The sequence below is a fragment of the Leptonotus elevatus genome, chromosome 7, assembly GCF_054856555.1.
Source record: "Leptonotus elevatus isolate MCC_2025b chromosome 7, RoL_Lele_1.0, whole genome shotgun sequence".
Lineage (NCBI taxonomy): Eukaryota > Metazoa > Chordata > Actinopteri > Syngnathiformes > Syngnathidae > Leptonotus > Leptonotus elevatus.
This window is the reverse complement of record NC_141245.1, coordinates 14,888,078-14,911,403: the sequence shown is the minus strand read 5'-3', so window position 1 is coordinate 14,911,403 and position 23,326 is coordinate 14,888,078. Positions and strand designations below refer to the sequence as shown.

General features: G+C 41.2%; 2 protein-coding genes across 4 annotated transcripts; both read right to left on the bottom strand.

Moving 5' to 3' along the window:
- Positions 1 to 252: 252 nt before the first annotated feature.
- On the bottom strand, positions 253 to 5,269 carry ccnp (cyclin P). 2 transcript variants are annotated; one of them, XM_086080154.1, is made up of 9 exons: positions 5,042 to 5,269; positions 4,448 to 4,600; positions 3,782 to 3,878; positions 3,529 to 3,698; positions 3,222 to 3,320; positions 1,863 to 2,018; positions 1,632 to 1,790; positions 742 to 920; positions 253 to 677 (listed from the first exon to the last, which is right to left on the bottom strand). In XM_086080154.1, exons 1-9 carry the CDS (start codon positions 5,090 to 5,092, stop codon positions 509 to 511), a joined length of 1,233 nt encoding a protein of 410 aa, XP_085936280.1. In that variant the 5' UTR covers positions 5,093 to 5,269; the 3' UTR covers positions 253 to 508. The 2 variants fall into 2 exon arrangements, with proteins under 2 accessions (XP_085936280.1, XP_085936281.1); XM_086080155.1 differs by having other exon boundaries at positions 4,475 to 4,600.
- Positions 5,270 to 7,457: 2,188 nt separating this feature from the next.
- akt2 (AKT serine/threonine kinase 2) lies at positions 7,458 to 22,695 on the bottom strand. Of its 2 annotated transcripts, none has more exons than XM_086080086.1 (14): positions 22,314 to 22,695; positions 19,183 to 19,348; positions 18,845 to 18,976; positions 18,614 to 18,725; positions 17,404 to 17,557; positions 17,144 to 17,278; positions 15,940 to 16,005; positions 15,780 to 15,848; positions 15,524 to 15,646; positions 14,925 to 15,053; positions 14,595 to 14,809; positions 11,443 to 11,530; positions 11,236 to 11,338; positions 7,458 to 9,760 (listed from the first exon to the last, which is right to left on the bottom strand). In XM_086080086.1, exons 2-14 carry the CDS (start codon positions 19,226 to 19,228, stop codon positions 9,681 to 9,683), a joined length of 1,452 nt encoding a protein of 483 aa, XP_085936212.1. In that variant the 5' UTR covers positions 19,229 to 19,348; positions 22,314 to 22,695; the 3' UTR covers positions 7,458 to 9,680. The 2 variants fall into 2 exon arrangements, with proteins under 2 accessions (XP_085936212.1, XP_085936213.1); XM_086080087.1 differs by having other exon boundaries at positions 17,144 to 17,275.
- Between the last annotated feature and the right edge of the window lie 631 nt (positions 22,696 to 23,326).

Genomic DNA, 23,326 nt, shown 5'->3' with positions numbered 1-23,326 from the left:
CAAACCTTTTAATACAGCTAAAACTAAATTGTAAGATTTGTGTTGTGCATGCTGTCGCGTGCATACTGCGGGATGCATAGAGAGCCAGCGTAGATAAACCCAATGTACAAGACTGGGAGGTCATTTAAGGACAGCTGCTGCCCCACACTGCATCTAACGTTGCGCAATATTTCTTGAGCATGCTGTCTGACTGTGAGGGTATTTGTGAGTTCCGTTTGGGTCCAGGGTGTGTTTGAGTAACTCCTCATCAAGTAGTTTGCAGCAGACACTTTATTTTTACATTAAAAGTTACATTTTCACAAACAACCCACATCCTTGCCACAAAAAAAAGAAAATAAAAAAAAAAAAGAAAAATAGACATGAATACAATTTCAAATATTTTATAAATGAGCTGCAATGTTAGATCATAAAATAGACAAACATTAGGATAGTAACAATGTTTGTCAGCATATTATTAACCCTTCTTCCTCTCCAGGTCAGAGGAGTCAAGTTAGGACTTGAGTGCCAGTCAAGCGCACGCGGCCAGCAGAGCAGAGGCGCTGTTAAGACCAAGGTGTCTGCTGACGTGCATGGTTTCCCGGGAGGAGAATTTGATAAAAGTAGCACAGGTCTCTCGGGTGTGCGCTCTGGCTGCAGCGCCAGCCAGAATTTGCATTATTCTCAGTAGGACTGTCTCACTACAAATAAAGCAGACGCCGATTAAAACCAATGCGAAGAATGTGTAAACAAATGACCGCATACCTGCCGGCGTGGATGCCGAAGGCTAGACACCAGGCGGCCTCGCCTTCCGGGGTCTGGGGCTCTTGCAGGGCTCGGCGGGCCAAGCAAAGGGCCGCCCCCGCCAAATGCATAGGCAGAAACGCCACACACTGACCCTCCAGTAGAGACAACTCCAGCAGGTAGCGTGACATCCACACCATCTGGTGGTACAGATCAAAAGGGATGACTCATTGCTTTGACATGCAAGTAGTACTTGAAAGCAATGCTTAAGTATCTTAACAGAAATTAATTTTGGACAGTATTCCTTCAGGGAAAGTCTTCTCATTCAGTCGCTGTACTTGTGTATTAAAAAAAAAAAAAAGAAAGAAAAAAGTTCTGACATTAAATCTACTCAAATATTGCATATATAATTATTAACTCATTCACTGCCATTGACGGATATAGACGTCAAAAATTCATTTGAACTATTTCTATTAGTTTAACTTTTTTTTTCTTTACTTTTGTTAACAAGAGTATGAAAACCAAGAAGAAAAAGGTTGTACATTAAGGACAGATATAACATTTGTAATTAAATCGTGAGTTAACTATTGAAGTAATGAGATTAATTTTAAATCGCCTGACTCCCCTAATTTTTAATAATCTTTTCTTAAAAAAAATATATATTCAAAAAAATGTCTAGGTTTTCAAATTGTTGTTAACAAAAGTGAAAAAAAAAAAGTTAAACCAATAGAAATAGCTCAAATGAATTGTTGACGTTTATAGCCATCAAAGGCAGTGAATGAGTTAATAGTGGTTAGAATATAAATGTATGCCATTTAATTTCATTCTACTTTTGCTACAATGTTGCTAACCAAAATCAACAACTCATGATTTGACCTTGCCGGCATTCCTTAAAAAAAAAACAAATTCACCTGAGCACTGCAGCGGGCAACGGAAGCGAGGAGCAACAGGAAGTGCAAAGGGGGACAGTAGGACAAGTTAAACTTAAGGCCAGTGAGGACTTTCCTCTCCATGCGCAGCAGCTGATGCTTGGTGTAGGCATGGTCCATTAGGTAGCACAGTCCCGAAACCTGAGGAACAGGAGAAGGTGGTCACCTTCAAATAAACCGCATTTCAGCCGAGCAGGTTCCGAGTAATCATACCTCAGGGAGCAGAGACTCCTCTTTCTTAGCAGCCAGGAAGAGGCAGACTATGCCGAGAAGCTGCAGGTTGGTTGTGGTCACTTTGATCAGGCGGAGGGAGCGGTTGAGGAGGTGAATGGCCAGATAGAGCGTCTCGTCCTGGAAGTGCAACATCTCCTGATTGGGGAAACGTGCCGTACATTTCAGCATCATTTAAAATCAGATACAATATTAGGTTTAGCATTGGAACGTACTGAAAACAATGGCATCATTTTTCATGGATTAAACTAGACGAGTTGCCGTCTTAAACGAGAAAATATTTATGTTTCGTGAGGATAAGCGGTACAGAATAAATAGATGACATATCACGAACTTTACGTGACACTTCATAGTTCAAATAATTCTGACTTTCTGCTTTCAGGTGGCACAACTGACCATCCATCATAGCAGTGTGTATTAAAAGAAACATTTTCAGATTGGAAACATCGAAAAGATCAGATCCATATTTGATGTGTGCTGTGCCATGGCAAGAAAAGAAATAACGCAGTTTGGATCAATTCCAGCTTGACATAGTAATGAAGTTCTTATGTCATTTTAATTTTTTTAGTTATTGAACAACAGTGAACAGAAACTGTCAGATCGCATAAACACAAAAAATAGCCACTATACTATAACTGTTATCTATTCTTAGGTCATTTCTACAAGTAAAATACTTCAAATGTGTATGCAGAATTCCAAAGCCTTTTTTGTTATGTTTTTTTTTTTTTTAAATCATTTTTTATTTGATGATTTACACTTGAGTGAAGTAACTAACAATTTGAATGTAAATTCAAATTTTAATTAATACAAATACTCCGTTTTCCCCAATACCTTTAATTTGATTTATAATAAAGCAATTAACCAAGTATTTAGATGGGCATCTTTAAACCTCTTGGATGTTTAAATGGATGTTTAAAAATCGATTCGATTCGAGAATTGCGCGCTGTAATATCGCGATATATTGCCGAATCGATTTTTTTCTAACACCCCTAATAACTTGCCTTCTAAGATGCTGCAATGTCTGTTTTTTGGTCAAGTAGTTGGTAAAATAAAATACCCGCAAAAAAATTACGACATACTGCAATGCGACTTATGCATGTCGTTTTTTTCCCTACCCAATAATGCAATTTTTGCCTAGTGCGACATACTCCGGAGCCACTTCCAGTCCGGAAAACACTGTACCATCATAGATACCAACTCAGAAGAAAAATACCACTGGAAGAGACGTGCTTTTAGTGTAAATCTTTTCGAAGGCCTAGCATACCAAGTTAACCAATCATTGCAGTTACAAGGCCAAAAACAAGGGTATGTTTGGACATTTTTTTGCATCAGAGTACTCACATGGACTTGAACAAGCCAGTCAACCAGGACGGCTCGTGTGGCATCAGTGAAGTGTCGCGGCAGCTCAGCGTTGGGCAGGGTGTGCAAAGTTTGACTTCTCTGCACACAAAAAAGGAAAAGAACGCCTTCATTGAAAGAAAAGCTTTTAGAGGGCAATGGAAATATATGGCGCTATAAAAGTTGTTCTCTCCACTGGCGAGTATTAAGTTACAATATTTTCTGCCCATTTCTAAATGGTTATTAAATAAAATAAAAAAATAAAATAAAAAATAAAAAAAGCACAACATGTCTCTAAGCTCATCCTCACCATCATGTCCAAGAACATTTCCCAGGCGAAGGTGCGGTCCCATATGAGGCCCAGCTTCTCGATGGCGATCTCCACTTCGTGGCGCAGCAGGTTGGGCGCCAGCGCCTGAAGGCCGCGCAAGCCCTGCAGGCTGCGAGGGTAACGACGCAATGGCTCCTCCAGAAATCCATCTGCCACACACGGAGGACACGCAGAAGGAAAGTACAAGCAAATGAGAACTGCATTTTAATTCACCTCCATTTTGTTTCGACACCTTTGGCGAGAATGACGCTGCCGGATGAGAATGTCCACGTGTCATCACCGAAGCCCATAAAAATGCCGTTGCTCATTTTGGCTGATAACATCCTCTCCTGCAAACAGACAAATGTGTTTATTTTTATTGAATAAATAGTCTTCTATAAAAAGGGATATGGCCAGCCGCCTACAGTGGAAGTGCACAATTCAGAAACCGAGCAAAGTTGGGAGAAATTATGCAAAAGGTGGTCATTTTAATACAAATGCCAAAAGAGGAGAAACTGACTTTGAACCCAAACCCCAACTCGCTAACGGAAATAGTTTAACATTTTATATTGGTGATCAACAACATCCATTTACACAGGACACTGGGAAAGGAAAATGACTGCTCAATTTAGACATTTTCATTTAAGGGTGTACTCACTTTTGTTGCCAGGATGGCTGTATTTTGAGGAACCAAATTTATACTGTTGTGCAAGCTGAACACTTCGTACTTTTCATTGTGTCAGAGTATCATTTCTAAAGTGTTGTCCCATGAAAAGATGTAATTAGAGATGAATGTGGGGGGGGGGGGGCGTACTCACTTTTGTGACATACTCTTAAGTTCTCATGAAATTCTAACAAATCAGAGGCAACGTTTCATCATTTAAGACGCATCATTCCAAGAGTAATTTAAATTCTATACTGTATATAGGAAGGGCAGCACAGGTACCCATCTGGGTTCTTGCTCCCGCTTTACAGTCACCAGTTTGGACTCGGACACCTCCATTGGCTGCCAGCAATCGGTGGGCCCAAAGGCAGATGGCAAAGTTCTTAGAAGGGCTCGCCTCTCGTCCGCCTGCAGAATCAAACAAATATCAAATATGAGAAAACGAGGTTTTTAAACCCAATAAATTAATACAAGTTCTACTGCCTATGTCGTCGATGGTGATCCAAATAAGGATCGTCTGACCTTGGTGGAGGTCGACTTGGCTTAGCTTTTAAGTTTTCATTTTCTGACTCGTGCAGTAAAACGCATGCCAACTACACAACCATATATAACACTGACTCAATGGCGCTGAACATTTTGTTAAAAATAAGTAGCCGCATAAATGACACGTGACCAAAATTAAACAGTCCAAAATACTTAAAGACTAAACAAAACTTTCACTGTTCACCTCACCAGTTAAGTTTCATAACATTATATCAGTTAAGATTTTTTGGATGGGGAGAAAAAAATACAGTGAAAAAGCGCCACGACGTCACCCGGGTGATGGAGTTATTTTGAGCCCATGCTGACCTTGTGTAAGTCCAGCAGAGGCTTGGAGTCGCAGAACCCAGCCCTGGCCATGTTCACAGCCGAAGACGGAGTTCCCTGACGGGCCACTGCAGCTACTTACGCACGGCGTCGACGGAGGGCTTGAAAAACAAAGACACGCCATTACCCGCTTCCACTGGCGCCAATTATAAAGGCGGCATCTCAGGTGGGCCACACAGGAATGATTGGCGTGTTGACGTCACAGGCTAGATGACGACTTCCGGTCTCACCGATCGGTATATTAAAATCATTTTATTGACATTCTTTAAAGTAATTATTTTTTTCATTCAATTTATGTATATTTTTTAAAAATACAAATATATGTGTTGCTTTATTTATTATTATTATTTTAAATATTTTTTGTACCTTCTTTGGCCAAATGATCGGTAAAATATGGCTGGTGGGCCATATATGGCCTGCCAATGCTTTTGATCCAGTCCGCCATGCAATTCTAAATACAACTCAAAGATATACAAAAAAAAAATTCTATACCTCTTTTCTTTATTAGTGTCTCAAACACTGTGTTGCCTACTAATTATGTATAATAAAATTAACATCTGTTTGATCATTGCATCATTGTATCTACGATTCTTATATGGACCTTGTAGATCTATTAAAAAACAACAACAATCAGCCATTATAATGAACCAGATAGTTAGAATTATCGCACGTGTATTGTATAAATGAAAAGTTTTTTTTTGTTTTTTTTACATAGAAGTGTACACTTAAATGGTGTAAAAATTACTTATAATATATATATATATACACACACACACAGGTTGGTTCAGTAAAATGTTTACTGGCACATTATCATTGCAAATGTCATAAGCTACCATACTGTAGCAGGTATCACCCGTTACATTGTCTTGCAAATTAGGAGCTGGTCCTGTCCAATAGGACAGTTTCCTGCCCTTAAAAGATTGCGTTGTTTTGTTTTTTTAAATAGCTCTCTGAGCCTTAACTAATTGCAATTAGAATAAGAAAAAACTGTCATTACACCAGCATCCGGTGTGACATTCGTGACTGATGATCACATTCAAATACACAGAGGAGCAAGATAAAGCTGCAAATCAAATTCTACAAAAGCTGCACTCCTCCCACACTACTTACGCTGCATTCTCCATCAATGTGTGTGTGTGTGTGTGTTTGTATTTACACATCAATAGTGAGGAGGCACTTGTGCCATTCTACGCCTTACAGGAGAGGTCCACTTGCATGTTCGGCCGTGAAGCATTGCTTTAATTAAAGCGTGGCCAGCAGCGCGATACAGTGTATGGCTTCACAACCAAAAACAACAATTTTCAAAAATAAGTTCAGCAGCGCCCCCTTATGGCCGTGGCAGCAAACGAAGGTAAATCCACAGTGGAGTCCATCAGTGCAGTAGTTCTGATGTCCAGTGTGTGACCCACCCTTAAAGCAGGACACGAGGCTAGAGGCTGTGACGGTGGTGCCTGAGCCGGTGAGATGAGGTGCTGCAGTTAACTGGAGATTCAAAGCCATTTGATCACAGGAGTGGGGAACCATTTATAAAATGAAATAAAAGAATATGTGAATCTGTGGTGCCAAACTAAGAGTTGGTTTACAATTGCACGGCGGGCCTGATTAAATGCAATTGCAGTTTGAATTTTGCCCGCGGGCTGTAGGTTCCCCACCCCTGGATTATAACTTCACCCCCAGGAAGCCAAGGCGCCTGATGCACCTACTTAAAAAACAAAACAAAACAAAACTTTTTTTTTTGGACTTTCACTCAACTCTCTCGCAATCACACCATCACTCACAAAAATGATGACAGTAAATTAAAGTCGTGAGGATGCCCAGTGATTTGTTTGGTTTAGGGTCTATTTCCTGTCTGGCTTCCATTATTTTTAAATAAACGTTAAAAAAAAACAGAGTGAAATGTGATGAGAATGGCTGGTGGAAAACTACGGTGGCCCTGAAGTGCAAAACACAACAACAAATAACTACATATTACAGCAAATAATAATAATTAGAAAAAAAACATACTAAAACAAAAAAAAACAATGAAAGACAACATAAAAAAAACAATACAAATACCTAACACAACAGCAAAAGAAACACAAAAACAAAAAGTAAACAGCAAATGACAAATTAAAAAACACAAATTTGCTGTTATTAGTTATTTGTTTTTGTGTGTTTTGTTTGCTGTTGTGTGTATTTTTGTTTTAATTTGCTGTTGTGTTTCACCTTCGTTTTGCAGTTATTTTTGTTTTGCTGTTTAGCTTTTTGTTGTTTTGTTTAACCATTTGTTTTGGCATTTTTAAAAATGTGCTTAGTTTTTTTTTGTTTTGCTCAGTTTTTCATTTGCTGTTTAGTTTTGTTGTTGTGTTTTACACTACAGAGCCACCGTCAAACCCATTAAATGAAAATAAAAAAGAAAGCAGCTCAAAACATTTTAATATATATTTTATAGAATGTATGCTTAACATGACATTTTCCAATTTTTCTTTAGAAATATATGGACAAAAAGGAGGAACACAAAGCACAATGAATGACAAACAACAACAAAAATAAAAAGACTTGATTTTCCTCTAGCAAAGCTCAAATTGTAGCCAGCATGTTCTCCAGAAAAAATAAAATTATGAGCACAATTTCATAAAAAGCCCGGCCAGAACTTTGATTTGACTAAATTACACATCAGCCGACACAAGCCTCTTTTACAGAGATCCTGCTAAATGTCTGCATCAGAGGCCTTCGAGCAGATGTGGGCAATCTCGGTCCTCGAGGGCTGCAGGTTTTGGAGGTTTCTCACTTCCAACACCAGCTGATTCCAATCAACAGGATCGTTATCAGGCTTATGCAGAGCTTGCTGTTGGAGAAGGGCAACATGCAAAACCTGCAGGACCTCGGCCCTCGATGCCCACCTCTGCCTTAGAGAATGTACAGCGTTAATCTGCATTCACCTTTAAACACAGAACCCAGCGAAGCAGGATATTGCCTGCAACAGCACTCGTGTCTGGTGTGATTTAAAAAAAACAAAAACAAAATTGTCAGACAGTGATAATCGCTTTGAGCACAACTTCAAATTTTCGTTACAGAAAGAAACACATATGCAGTGTCACGCCTCTGTTATGGCTCCGATACTACGCATGGCAGAAAATTGCCGGGTAGACTTGCCCCTCACCCTCATTCCAAGCTGGTGCCGTTTATACAAAATATCGACATGGGAGAAGGGTGGATAAATACAGGTGTAAAAAGGGGTCATTGATTAATACGCCCCTGTGTTTAGGCCGATGGAGCTTGGTTGGCATCTCGTTTTGAAGTTGCATGCTCCAGGCAGAGGCAGATTTAAGTGCTTGGGATACAGATTTTACCAGAAAACACAAAAACCAACATCCAACGTGGAATCATTTGAAGTTTTTAACATCCACCAAGTCAGTCAATTGTTTTTGTTTTTGTTGGTGGGATTTTTGGGCCACATAAAAAGATGAACACTTACTGTAAGAACATTCAAAAGGCTTGCTTAAAAAAAAAGAAGAGTTGCACTGAAATTATGAAGAGAAGATGGGCGGCTAAACTGAATGAAGCCTGGCAGTGAAGATGACTGGACTGATGGTGGTGAACGGTTGAGGTCAAGTTGTCTCTCATAACACAATGGGCAAGTGGCCTTTAACTTGTCCATGTTACTGTGAGTAACACACAAGTACACGGGCCCTTTGAGTGTCCCACCATTATTATTATTTTTTTTAAAGCAATTTAAAAAGCCATGCAAGAGAAGCCAAAGAGTCAATTTAGCACTTTGCCGCTCGCTATTTTTTCATAAATAACACATTTGTTCCCTTTAGAAGGCCATCACTGTGTAGTGTCCTTGCTTGCCCGTGTTCCAGCATCCATGAAAACAGACAAAATGGATGGTTGCAAAACAAAATTGTTCGGAGGTTCTCTCACACATTCATTCGGACGTGACACACATGCAGTGCATACACAGAAATGGCAACCATACCCCCCCCCCCCCCCACACACACACACAATTGATTTGTAACAGCAAGTTCCAGAAAGAGCACTTATTTAAAATAAAATTTAAAAAAGCAGAAATATGGCTTTAGATCTAAAACCGTAACAATCGATGAAGTTAAAATTGGTCAATTATCACCCAATCTCGCTTTTCTTCTTCTTCTTCTAATTTTCGATTTTACAAATGGTTTCAATAAGGTGTCCATGCAAGATGCAGTCTACGCGTCAGGGCTGTGTGTCTACGGCTGGTAACGAGCTGGTACTTGCTGGCATGACCTGGTTTCAAAGTGTGCCCAGTGTAGTGCAGCGCGGGTCCCCCTGAGAGGATGTGCGGAGACGAAGCTGCCCCCGTCTGTCCACGTGAAACCACAGTGAGGTCCATCACTCGCAAACTCGCAGATTGGCAGCCTGCGTGTTCGTTGTGTACATGATTTTCTGCTGGTCTCTGTGTTTATGTGTCTGTGTGCATGTTGGCTAAGTGAGGGGAGAGGGGGTAAAAGACGGGATGAAAGTGTGCCTTGTGCCAGTTTGTGTGTGTGTGTGTGTGTGTGTGTGTCATTCGATTTGTCCTCAGCAGTGCAAGTGCAATCGTGAGATTTGGGTCGTGTGTTAGCCTGCCTGCTGCCTGCTTGGTAAAAGGTCTGAGCCACTATTCCCGTATGCTGGCAGAGTAGGAGAACTGAGGGAAGTGAGTACGCTGGTCTGAGTCCTCTGGGTCTAAACTGTCATCTGGAAACACACGCAAGACATGAAAACTGTGAAACTTGATCAACCATATCTGTGTCAAAATGTTATTTTGTTGCGAAGTTGTTGTGTGTGTTGAAACGCTCAGAAAGCACACAACCTACGACAGAGGGAGATTAGTCACATATAACAAAACAGATAGCGAGAGAAAGTTGGGGGTTATTATATGATTGTAAGAGGGAATACAGTTCATTTATTAATAGAACTGAAAAGCTCTCATAAAGCTCTTTGATTTGAGGTATTTTAACTGATGGGCGACTTGTGTTTTTGTGTGTGTTTGACATTGAATATCATTTTTGTTCTGATTTTTGACTTTTAGAACAAGAAAACAAAATCTAGTTTTGATGTTATTCTGTCATTAGTGATGCACCGAATATTCAGCCACCGAAAATTTCCGCCAAAATAAAATTAAAGTCGAAAGAATGTGGCCGAAATAGGATGTTGTGGTGACGCAAGCAAAAAAACACTGCAAGCAAGCGTCTGTTTGAATTAAACAGCGAACGCGGGGTGAGTGTCTGCCTTTTCTTCTCGCTGGCTTTTCACGGTGTGAGTTTGCACCGGTCGGTCGCAGCAGCTCCCGGGGTCATTGCGCACACCGGAGGAGAGGGGCGTCGCTTGGTGTACAACATTTAAGTGGGTCGAAAAAAAGACAGAACTGCCGTGTACTGCAGTACAGGTGAGCCACTCTTTCTCCTGCAGCGCCTTCCCTTTATTTATTTATTTATTTATATATCTATATCTATATATATCCATATCTATATATATATATATATATATATATATATATAAATAAAAGAGGCCCTCGAACGTTTCCATTTTTTCACGGGCATCCCGGTGGCCGTGATAAATACTTTAGCTAATGCTAGCACTGTTACTATCAACAGTTTTAAAAACGAAAACACTTACCGCGCTATCTTCGAGTGGAGACAGACATGTACAGGACGCTGTGTTTGACTTTGCAGTCCCGTCCCGAAGCAGGTGCGAACAAATTTATTTATTTATTTTTAAAGGTTGGTGAATATGTGAATGTGCCGATTTTAAGTGCGCGCCATCTTGTGCACTATAAAGTGCAATCGCACCGCCAGAAAATTAGCCAACGTGTCTGCGACGTGGGCACATTTCAATTTATATTATGCTTTGTTAAAATGCCAGTGCTAAATAAATATTTTATAATGATATTATAATTTTAATTAATTATAATAAATGCAATGACACCAAAAATCTGCATAATTTCCCCCCCGGCGTTTCGGTTTTCGGCCAAGCATTTTTTATTTCCGGTTTTGGCCAAACATTTTCATTTCGGTGCATCCCTAATCATCATAATATGACAATATGATAACAGATCTAATCAAGTGCGCTTTCATTTGAGGTATGACTCCATGTTTGCTGCAATGGGACTTCTGACCTTCTATAGTGGGGTGCCAACATAGCACTGATTTGACCATGGCAGGTGTACTTACACTTGTCCGGTGGAGTTATTGTGATGGTCTGTGCTGTGAACTCGTCGTCGAAGTATCTCGTGTCCGTCTCCGAGGTGACCTGGGGCTTGAAAGGTGGGACGAGCTGCGCAGAAGAACAAGCAAAGCAGTGTTGACATTCAGAGTATATAGATATATATTTTGACTGAATAAGTCAAAAACGTGCCCATTCCTCTCCTAGTGCATCACCTTCTTCTCCAAGACATCCTGCCAGTTGATGGATGTGAAGAACTTGTGGGTCATCACTTCTTTGGCATCGTCGGGTCCGCCTCCAAGCCTGATGATAACGCACACAAAAACATTGTTATCACAACCTACTGACCTCACTGCTTGTGTAAACACCACACTTGAAAATGTGCTGTTCCCTTGTAATGGCCAATTTGAGACAAATGCATTCTTAATTTCCTTGCCTGCAGGCAGAGCACCCTGACACTATTTTAGTTACCTAAAAACACTGCACCTCCACCAAAACAACAATCAATGGCGTCCTTGTTTATGGCCAGCAGCCTCGAACAAAACGAATCAAGGAACAGAGCTTAAATAATGTGGTTTACCGCCTAGTGCTGGCTAAAGGCGAGATGACAGAGAAGGTCTCGTAAAACTAATTACGTTCTATTGAAAAGCTGCACTGCAGCAAATGGGAACAGATGCATCATCATCTTGTGTCTGTGTGGCCAAAAGATAACGCCATTTATCCTGTTCGAAAAATATCGTTTAGATGAAAAATAATATCATAGACTTTGCTATAGAATGTTATGGAGCATTTCAACACGTTCACTGAGGTTCAAAAAAATTATTTCATCAGCACTCTACCACCAGTATTTAAAGATTAACTCTTTGACTGCCATAAACGTTATAAAACGTTTAGCATAAACCTAGGGAAGGGCGCCGAGGACGTTAAAAGACGTCCCCTATGTTTTTTTTTTTTTTTTCAAAAACGGGTGCAGGAAAGCCTTGGGCAGCTGTGCTGAAAGTATCAGGCAGATCTGATTAGTCAAAGACTCGTTTTGGCCCCTAGAGGGCAGCGATGACTCTCTTTGCACAAGGTTGGATGGGCCGCCCACCGTGGGCGTCAGTAGAAGACGTGAGGCGGAGCTAGAGTGTTGAGGAGACAATGGCTGATGAAGCCACAATGGCTGCCCAAGCAACCGGTTACAAGCAGCTCAGCTTGAGCATTTTTTTCAAAGACGGAAAGCATCAATCAATACTAAAAAGCGCATTGATGTCAACGATGATGATGACAACGAGCTCTACGCCAAAGTTGGAAGCTTTGGCGTGACTGTTATGAACACGTAGTAAGCCTCACCGGTAAGCGCGGCTAGCGCGGCTAGCGCGGCTAGCGCTGCTAGCGCTGCTAAGGCCGGAAAACGCGCACAATAGCCGGCCGGGTACTTCTACACAATCGGACATTCGATCGGGCGATGGAGAGTTGGCATCGACCAATGCAGATTGATGATGATGATGAGGAGGACTCCGAGCTCTACGCCAAAGTTGGAAGCTTTGGCGTGACTGTTATGAACACGTAGTAAGCCTCACCGGCTTAGCGCGGCTAGCGCTGCTAAGGCCGGAAAACGCGCACAATAGCCGGCCGGGTACTTCTGCACAAGCGGACATTCGATCGGGCGATGGAGAGTTGGCATCGACCAATGCAGATTGATGATGATGATGATGATGACTGCGAGTTTGACGCCAAAGTTGGAAGCCTGGACGTGTTTACGATCACGTAGTAAGCCTCACCGGCTAGCGCTGCTAACGCCGGAAAACGCGGAGCTGCACAAGCGGACATTCGATCGGACAATGAAGAGTACCCCGAGTCCAATGCATATTCATCGGAGGAGCGGGTACAGTCTGATCACGGAGAAGACACTGTTTCTGGACTACGATGCCACCATGAATGGAGTGGATAAAATGGATCAGAACATCTCCTACCACCCGGTATAGCAACTGAAGGACACGGGGAAGCGAGACGTAACACCACCGTAACGTAACCGTAGCATGATCCTGATATTAGACTTGATGACACACTGCAGTATATACTTGCTATTCCCCGGAAAAAAACGGCCGGCAAGAAAGTGGCGCACGCGAAGAGGCAATCTGTTGTGCAAATGCTGTTGCGTCTCTTTGCACGCAGGAGAGTGTTACAAAAAGAAAAACTGTCGTTGAAACATCCACATATTTGTAAATAGCACCACAGTTGCACACATTTGTAAATAGTTTGCCAAATTGTTGTCAAATTGTTACACTGTTGAATGTAAATAAACGTATTTTGCTATCAAAAAACACTTTTTCATTCTTGGTGGTAGTGTTTTATAGAAGTAAAGCACTATTTAGGTGTTTGTGGCATCATTCATGGACAAAAAGAAGTGTCAAATTCACTAGAATGCATGAAATAATATCGTTTCACTAAAAGCTTGATTTCTCCGTATTTTGGTCCAACACAGGCGAAATTGGGTCAAACTAACCATTTTCTATTGTTGATTACTAAAGAACGGAATAAGGTAGAAACAAACTCTTTTTTTCTGATGAAAGATGAAAGTCCAATCTTTCATTTGGTAGTACGTGTGTTTCCATAGTCCAAACAGAACATTTTCTGTGGACCTTGAAAATCAGTCAAAATGCTTAAATCGGCTGGCACTGGCGGCATCCCTTTTCTGAAAACGTCTGGCAGTCAAAGAGTTAAAGTACGACTGATTGTCACACCCAACTAAGTGGGGCGAAATTCGCCCTCCGCATTTTGACCCATCCCCTGAGGGAGCGGTGAGCAGCAGCAGGGGTCGCTTTCGGGAATCATTTGATGATCTACATCTAGTATTTCTTGTTTTAGACTTTGCATGATCAGAAATGTTAGGGGGCGATCAACGAGTTTAAATCATTCAAACTCAAAAACGTATAAATAAGTTGCTGCAGGAGCATACAGAAGGCTTTGATACAGCTTCTCACATGAAGAGGTGGTTTAAAGCAATGGTAGTTATTACAAAAAACGGCCAGCAGGTGACAGCAGAGTATAAGAGATCAGGCAGTGCCATGTTGCAACAAGCTCTTTTTGCCACCGTTTTCAACCGGTTTGTGAATAATGATAAAACTTAGCTATATTCTAAATGCTAATTTCTTCCAAACAGAAACAGATACAAAACTATTTGAATGAATAACTTAACTTGTGGATTTATGAGTGGTAACTCCCATGGAACCAACTTGGAAGTCAATCAGCATTGTATTTCCACTAAGGAGGCGCCAATGTACATTTCTTGTGCGTTTGTACAGTCACACTAATATAACTGCATCTTTAAAGATATGCGATCCATCGTAGAAAGAGGTAGTGGAGGTCAAGACTGTGGACAAACCTCTGCTTGGGATCCTTTTTGAGCAGGCCGGCCAGCAGCGCCTTGGCTTCAGGAGCCAGGTTCTTGGGGAAGCGGATCTCCTCCATGAGGATGAGTTCAAACAGTCGCTCATGGTCCTGGTTGTAGAAAGGTAAGCGGCCACACATCATCTCGTACATGACCACACCCAGGCCCCACCAGTCCACAGCGCGACCGTAGTCATTGTCCTCTAGTACCTGTCAGAGTAGAGTGAAGAGAGTGTCTCAAAGTCTGCCTCCAATTTGGGATTATTTGGTCAGGTGATCTTATTATGCTGTGAAAAATTCTCATCACATTGAGCGTGTGGGTTACCTCGGGTGCCAGGTACTCAGGAGTCCCACAGAAGGTTTTCATGGTGGCACCGTCCGTGATGCCCTCTTTGCACAGGCCAAAGTCTGTTATCTTTATGTGGCCATCCTTGTCCAACATGAGATTTTCCAGCTGACCAAAGAAAGGTGTCAAGTTACTGTACAGCTGACAAAAACGTGGACGGCATCCATGACAGTCAATGGCTTGACTTGTGACATGTCTTGTGAACCTAGCCTACTGAGTGCTCATCTGTCAACCCAAATACAAAGGCGCTGAACCAACAAAGACGAAGCACACAGCACCATGGAGTACATAGGCCCAGCGAAAGTGTGGTTTTGCAAATAAACGATCACTTGCTATACGATTATATTCTTATTTTGATTTGGTAAAAAAAAAAAAAAACGAATTATTGTTATCAAGTTCAACTGATTTAAAATACTTACATTGTGATACATTTTTCAGTCTTATTGGCCTCCCCCTTTTTTTGGTAAGGAGTTGAAAGAGACTATCTTGTTTTAAATGCACTAAGCAACACATTTGGACAAATGCATCACTTCCTTATCAATGTAGAAAAAACATTACTTGCCAGCGTGAAATCCTACCTTTAAATCCCTGTAAACGACATTGCATGAGTGTAGGTACTCCAGTGCTGATACTATTTCTGCACCATAGAATCGGGCCCTGTCTTCTGTGAACACTCGGTCCCGGGATAAGTGAAAGAAGAGCTGCAAATGAACCAAGACATGACACTGGATTTAAAGACAAGGTCACTAAATTGCATGGATATGCTTTTTGTACAATGAGCAATCGTTGAGACAGTAAACATGAGTGCAAGTGAAGAAAAATAGAATAACTTACTTCTCCTCCATTCGCATACTCCATCACAAAGCATAGACGATCATTTGTTTGAAAAGCATATTTTAGTGTCTGTGTGAGAAAGAAAAAAAAAGGGGGGGGGGGGTTAAATATAAATGACCGTTTCATTTTGGAGGCCAAAACTAGGGGCTTGGTGACTTACTGTGAGAAAGGGATGCCGCGTATTTTGAAGGACTCTGCTCTCTGTCACCGTGTGTGCTACCTCGTCCTAAAGCAAATACACATTTTGCACATGCAACAAGGGTAAGCACATGTGCAAACTATCAATAATACACTAAATATAAAGCGCAATTACATAGCATTGAATAAACTAGTTATGAGTATTGGCATGGATGAACTGTAATGTATAAATCGCTGGACTGTCATCTTCTAGATTTTTAAAATGCATTTATAGTGAATCACATACAGAGTGAAATGTTTTGCATAGCACACAGCAGAACTTTTCAACCGTAAACTTACGATTTACAAATGTCACATCTGCTGAGCACAGTAGTGGTTAAGGTTGCACAATTAATCTAATTTTAATTGTGATCATGATTTTGGCTACCATGATTAAATTTGCCCAATTGTTGGTGATATTTACATTTATCAAAAACTTTCTTAAACAGTCATCAGCCAACCACCAGGGGGTGAATGCATGGTTAAGACTTCAATAAGCAGCCTAAAAAAATTAACAACTGGTGCATACGGCGTTATGGTGAGAAAAAAATAGTATAGCAAAAACTGGACATCAGCATCAGCGATCAGCATCTGTTGTTTCGGATTTAGAGAAAGTGACGTTTAACAAGATAAAAGCATATTTATTAAGTCAGAAGACAAAGAGTCACTCGCATGTTTGGCACAGTTTTTAAACCAGATGCCCTTCCTGACTCAACCCACCCGTTTTTATCCAGACTCTGGACTGGCAGTTGCTAGTATCGGCGAACAGTGTAGCGTAAAGGGTCTTTACTAGCGACCCAAGCGGGTGTTAACACCCTGACCAGGATTTGGGACCTCAAAGTCAGCAGTATTACACACTAAATCATCCGGCCGCATATTTATTCAGATTAGTAAAATTACAACTCTTAGATTGTAGTTTTGTTAATTAGAAATTATTCTAACAATCTATTCATTTTAAAAGTTTAAATTTGTACTGTAAAATGTAAGTGATCGATATGATGGGAGCGCACTTTGACTCCCATAAAACTGTAAAACTCCTTTGTGACTTTGTTTTTAGTCAGAGACTGTGAAACACGTTAGGTGCAAGCCCAGCATCAACAGCAAAGTGATCATTTAAGACACTCAAGCATGTTCTAAACTCTACACAGTGGTTATATAGAAGGCATTTCAAAATCACAAGCACAAACTTTAGCAATGATGACTTCTTTGCGGAGGATTTTCATGGCGTAGTACATGCCCGTAGCCTTCTCCTTCACCAGGATCACTTTGCCGAATGTCCCCTTGCCCAGTAGCTTAAGGTAGTCGAAATCACTCATGGTCTGCTGAGGCGATGACAGAGAAGGCACAATGACCAAAACACATCAATTTACATCCTTACGGCCTACATAATCCCTAAGCGTGAATCAAGAGGCTTGAAATGTACAAGCTCAATAAAACGCGAGCTGACCACTTTTGAGCGGGATTTGGACACGGCGATCTCCATCTCCTCTGCGCCGCTGCTGTCACTCGGTGAGCCAAATTTGATCTCCATGGGCTCCTCGTCGTGCTGTTGACTCTTCAAGCTGTTTGCCACCGCCTGGATCGATCGCATCCATTCTTCCCTGAAACAACAGTGCACATAAACACATTTGAATGACAAAATCCCCTCATCTCCACACAAAAAAATTGATCGTGGCAAACATTTAAACAGTAATAATAATTCCGTTGGTAAAAACAATATACACTGCACAAAACTAACCTGCCAAAACTGTTCATCAAGCGATGTTTGTTAATTAAAGACTCAGCAAAGGTTACATAAACAAAAAGTACCCCCGGTTGTAATCGGGTCTAATTTGGCCGCAAATTCTATTTTGAGCACACATTTAATCATCACAATCTAAAATGGATTTCCCTGCCTTTAAAGAACAATGAGTCATTTAGGCCTGCTGTTTTGTAGGAGAGCACCCGTTACTCTGTTGAAACTTGAGACTTGCTCAAGATAACGTTGTCAATGGTAAAATCAAGATAGGATCATGGTTTAAACACAAACATCTCCATTAGATTACAGTGGAACTTCAACTCTTGTGGAAATGTTTTAAGGCTCATAAAATTTGAATTCCCACCTTGGTTTTCACAAAAAAACTTATTTTATTTAGAGGTATACCAAGTATTTTGATAGTCAGACAATACCAGTAGTTGCTGGCTGGATAACACGGCAGACATGTTGCATCTGTTTAGAGATATTTAACGTTTAATTTTTATTTTAGGCAGGTTTCTACTTCCTGCTTTTGTTCCCATTGGCATAATACGATTCTCAGTCGAAGCCAGTATTGCCCAGATTTTTGTGACTGAAGAACATTGATATAGGATGTTCTGTGACAACAAGGAGAACTTGGTGAAGATGTAGTTAGATCTTGTTGCAAACTGTTGGCCACCAGGTTTATCACGTACGTGAATGTGTGCTACTTATTAGTGTGTTTTACATTAATTTACATCAATGTAATGAATAAATCCTTTTATGACAATAGACCTTCCCTTCTGCTTAGACGACAGCCAATGGGTTCAAATGTTAGAGCCTTGCCTGTGCAAGACAGGTTTGTATGATAGTGATTTTTTGGAAACTGTAAGGAATCGTTCAAACTAACAAATCTCATTGGGGACTTGGTTTTAAAACATACCTCTCCTCGTTGCTGTCTACATGGAAGGTGCGCTCAATGACTGAGGTCCACTGGAGGCAGCGGATAACAAACGTATTGGGCCTGGGCCGCTCTGTCTTCATCAACTGGCATTCTACGAAAACACAGAGGCACCAGATAAGAAGACGACTAGAGGGGGGGGGTTCGCCAAAACTTGAAAATACACACGTCAAAGCTCAACAACACACACACCAGCCAGGATGCGGAACTGACCTGCGACGGAGAAGTTGTTGAGAGGTGGCAGACTGTGATCGCTGGACACTTCGGGCTTCTCTTTGTAGCCGATGAAGGAGCCGTCGCTCTTTAGGATGAAATAACGAGGCCTCCAAGTTTTAATGTACTCACCTAGGGACACAAAAGTAGAGGACAGATAACGTTTGTCCGAATCAAATAGTTTCTGGCTTTAGAATTAGCATAAAGATACACTCAAATCAGCTATGATGACTGAATCACGTGTTGCTCATCAGTGAGAGGCCCACAACGTTTGTGAGCAAGCTTGGCAGAAATTCACAAAGATTTGGGAACATGCAGTAGCATCAGCGACACAGTACCTCTCTTGTGGAGCCATCCCTCTCTCACAACGCTGACTTCATTCATGCTGGGGCGGATGACTGTCTGGGTTGGGAGGGGGCGGCAGACCAGCTGGTGCAAACTGTTCAAACTCTAACTGCTCGAGAGAGTGACAGCGACTCAGATTCGACACTTGTCCAAAAAACCCTGGAAAGGGACAAAAATAAAAAAAACACACTGAGTAAGGAATAAGTCCCTTTGACATTATTACAAACAGAAAAGTTCATATGCGCGTGTGCCTGAGAAGACAATGGCGTGAACACCCTGGAAAAAGTGGATTTTAATTGACTTAATTGAAAAATAAAAAAATATATAATGAGAATAATGTCATAGGATTACAAGAATAAATGCAAAATATGATATAAAAAAAGAAGTAATACTTGTATACAACCAGAGGTGGGCCGTGCCAACATTTTTGGTGAATGCTTTATGGAGGGGGGTTATGCTGTGCTAAAACTAGTTCAAGAGCTAAGCCAGGGTAGGCGTATGTGAAGACATAAGGCAAATCTGATTCCCCAGAACAAAGGACACTTTCTGCGAATTGCGGGTCAGCTCTCCACAAGTACTGTGCTGAAATCATATCATTACCTTGACTTGTGTTTCACCACCAGCCCACAACACAGAAAAGTGCTGAAATGCACACGTCACCTCCTTCCTATCTGACCATCTGACATTTATGACAACACGATGGGAAAGTGCTCACCACTGATACCTCATCCACTTTTTTTCCTCCTCAGTGTCAAGTTATTAATAGTAGATATTAATATTATTTAAGCAGTGCCAGGAAGAGCTCAAATCTAATGTCACTGGCTTCCAATTAGTGTCTGCCACAATGATCGTAGTCTATTTCCCAATCAATTTGATCAAATGTAATTTGTGGGCAAAGGCTGGGCGTTTAATCAATTTCATTGATTGAAATCGTGTTCATCCTTTCTTAAAAACTGAATTTATTTTCGCGGCTATAGTTCAAATGTGCGTTCCTGTTCACACTCACAACATGGCCCCAGATAGAGTGGAGTTTAGAAGGCAGAGTCAGTGTTGCCAAATTAGTGACTTTATTCCTGTTAAGAAAAATAGACAACTCAAGCCGAATATTTTTCACATTGTTTTCCGTATGACAAGGATGGACGCGGTGACCATTTATACGTTACTTGATTTATTAACGTGCTGGAAACTTTTGACCCAAGGTATGTGCTTCCAAGTCGCAAAAATGCTCACAGGGGCCGCCTTGCCTCACCTGTACAACTTGGTCTGCAGCCGTCAAATATTTTTTAGAATTGAGTATTGTACCGATTATCGCATGTTCTTACTTGTTTATTGTAAAATGATCCCAAACTTTGGCCATTAGCTGTCTTTGAGTTCTTCCCTCTCGGCTCACTGCCATTGCGCCAAATTCTTTATTCGGGGAATGATGCATGCGAGCGACTGAGGTAACATTAGTCCATGTGGAAGAATGGTCCCTACAAAAGCTTTGAGGTGGAGATTGGAAAATTGGGATTTTGCTTTGACCTTTTTAAAGATTTTTTTTTTATTAGATCAATCCATTGCAGCCAGGTTTACAATTTTAAGTGGGAAGATCGCGAAAGAGCTGGAAGCGTTCTGACGTTACTTTTGAACAACAGACGTAAAACAACGGGCCATACAGTTTGACAGCACATTTTATTTTAGCTTTTTCTTTCTTCTTTTTTTGTGTGCAAAGTCTACAAAAATGACAGCCACTTGTCACAATTCTAGTTAACTTGTTAAATGTTAACTATTTAAGAAAAATTATTGCTGTAATTGCTTTTTGTACACAAAACGGAAATATTTCTACTAAATGTCATTTTATTACTAAAGAAAATACGTATTTCTAATATTTCTTTAAAGCTTGAGGCATTGGTTAGTTTGCCGTGACTGGCAACTCTCCCGCTAGCATTATTTTGTCGTGAAAGGCCCTGATTGGTCAATCACCAGAGCAATATATTTTTGGCCTGGCACTGATGGCAATTTTACCGTAATTACAGGAGGTTGGATGTGAATTGGTTATTTTAGTGTAATGTGTAGGCTGCTTGGAATCAGTTATTTTGCCGTGAGTCATGCACTGTGCGTGGTTCCTGCCTCGTTTCACCCCCTTCTATCTCTTTTCGCTAAGTTTTCATTTTGTTTTGCCACTGAAAATAGGCTGTTATGGGCATCACCAGCCTAACCATAACCCTCAGAGTTCAACTCTTCAATAAACACGAGAAACAAACTCCCAACTGGCTATAAGATATTGCAATCATAGTAAACAAAAATAATAATAATAATTAAAAAACAATTTTACAGGGCGCTATTTGAACCCGTGACCTAGTACCTTCGAGGCAAGCTCTCAACCCACTACTCCACGAGATGGGGAAACATTCACTGGCGCAGAATTTGCACTTGTAGTTCTCGCACGATTCGGTGGAGAGTTGCCGGTCACGGCAAAAACAACCACTGCGGGGGGAAAAAAACAACTATTTCGTAGCTTTAAAACAAATACATTCCACAAAACCCCGAAAGGACACAACTTGTTTCGAATAGAGATTAAATTTTAAGGCAATTTCACCAAACCCTAATGTGGGCAACGGGTGAATGATTTTACGCTCTTAAACATATGGAGCACAACAAAACGTTTACTGTCGTCGTGACAAAAAAAATAACTTCGCAAAAAGCTGCGAGAACTCAGTTATCGTCACTCTGGAAACCCGCCCAAATGTACAGCGTGTACTTGTACAGCTAGGCGAGTACCCAGAGCTGTAATAAACTTGTGAAAAGCATGCCGCATAACAGTCCCATAACACGTCCCCATCCGTTTAGCGTGGAGGCTACAAGCTAAACTAGCACGGGTCAGCGAACACTCGCTCGGGGTCCACAAGGCGGAAAATTGCTCCCCACGCTTAAACTAATTTCTTCAACATAACAGGCCTGGCCGTTGACCAAACACCTTCGGGGGACGGCGAACGTGACATTTACGAACAAACAAAGCAGCTAACCACAATAGCTCCCCGAGCTAACAGCTAGTTAGCAAGCGAGATAGCCACCTCACTCGTCTGCCGTTCTATTATTACTACCACCACGCCGGGTTTCCCCCCTCTCACCACTTTTTACGTACCTCCGCTGTGAAATATTCCTACTTCTCCAAGAGTTCCACAAGTAGGGCTGCACAAGGCTCCCTCCGCCGGTTATCACTCTCCGCTTGTGTGTATTGAACTCTGTCAATGATCACACAAGCTTAGCAGACTAGCTTGTTTTTCTTCTCACAATAACAGCAGCAGCGGCGGCGTGCTCGGTTTATAACCGAAGCGAGCCAGTGAGAGAGAGAACAAGTCCTCCGGGCCGCGACTCGGTGGACTCGAGAGTGTAGAAAGAAGGCTATAAATAATGTTCAACTCGTGGACATATTAAACCGCGTCTCTGTTGGTTTAGTGAGGTAAGTGTGTCTCCTGCTCGTTGCTCCTCCGCTCCGTGACTCCGTCCCCTCCCAGCCAGGCAGGCAGCACAGGAGCCCCGCAGGCACTCCAGTCGGAAGTGACGTCAGGGGAGCTCAGCCCATAACCAAGCGAGCACCTGGACGCACAAAGTGCTTGTAGATACTTGTGATTCGACTTAAGTAAAAACACAGTAAAATAGTACGACCCACTACTATCCAAAAAAGGTAAATAAAAATGTATCTTAAAAAAAAAACAAATTCTTAAAGATTAAATGCAAATGAATTGCTCTTTGAGCGCCATAAAGCGCTATTACCACAAAGTTAAATGCAACTCAACTGTAGTTAGGCAGTATTTTTTTTCACATACCACTAGAGGGTGGCGCATACCACATTTAGAGAATTACAATCACTTGGGCGTTTTAATAGCCTAACATTAGTAAACAGATGATTAATGCTTTAGAGAAAAGTCAAAGTGTAATTATTTTACAATGACATGCAGTATACACTGTTGTGATGCTTTAATTTCTACTTAATGAAAATGAAAACATCAAATAGGCCTCTTTTCAAATTTTCTTTGCGAATTCATATTCAGAATATGCAACAATCAGATAATTTAGGGGTTTTGCATTTTTTTTTATCAAAATGTTAACATCCAATCCCAGACTACAAAATAAGGTACATCTGTCTAAGTAATC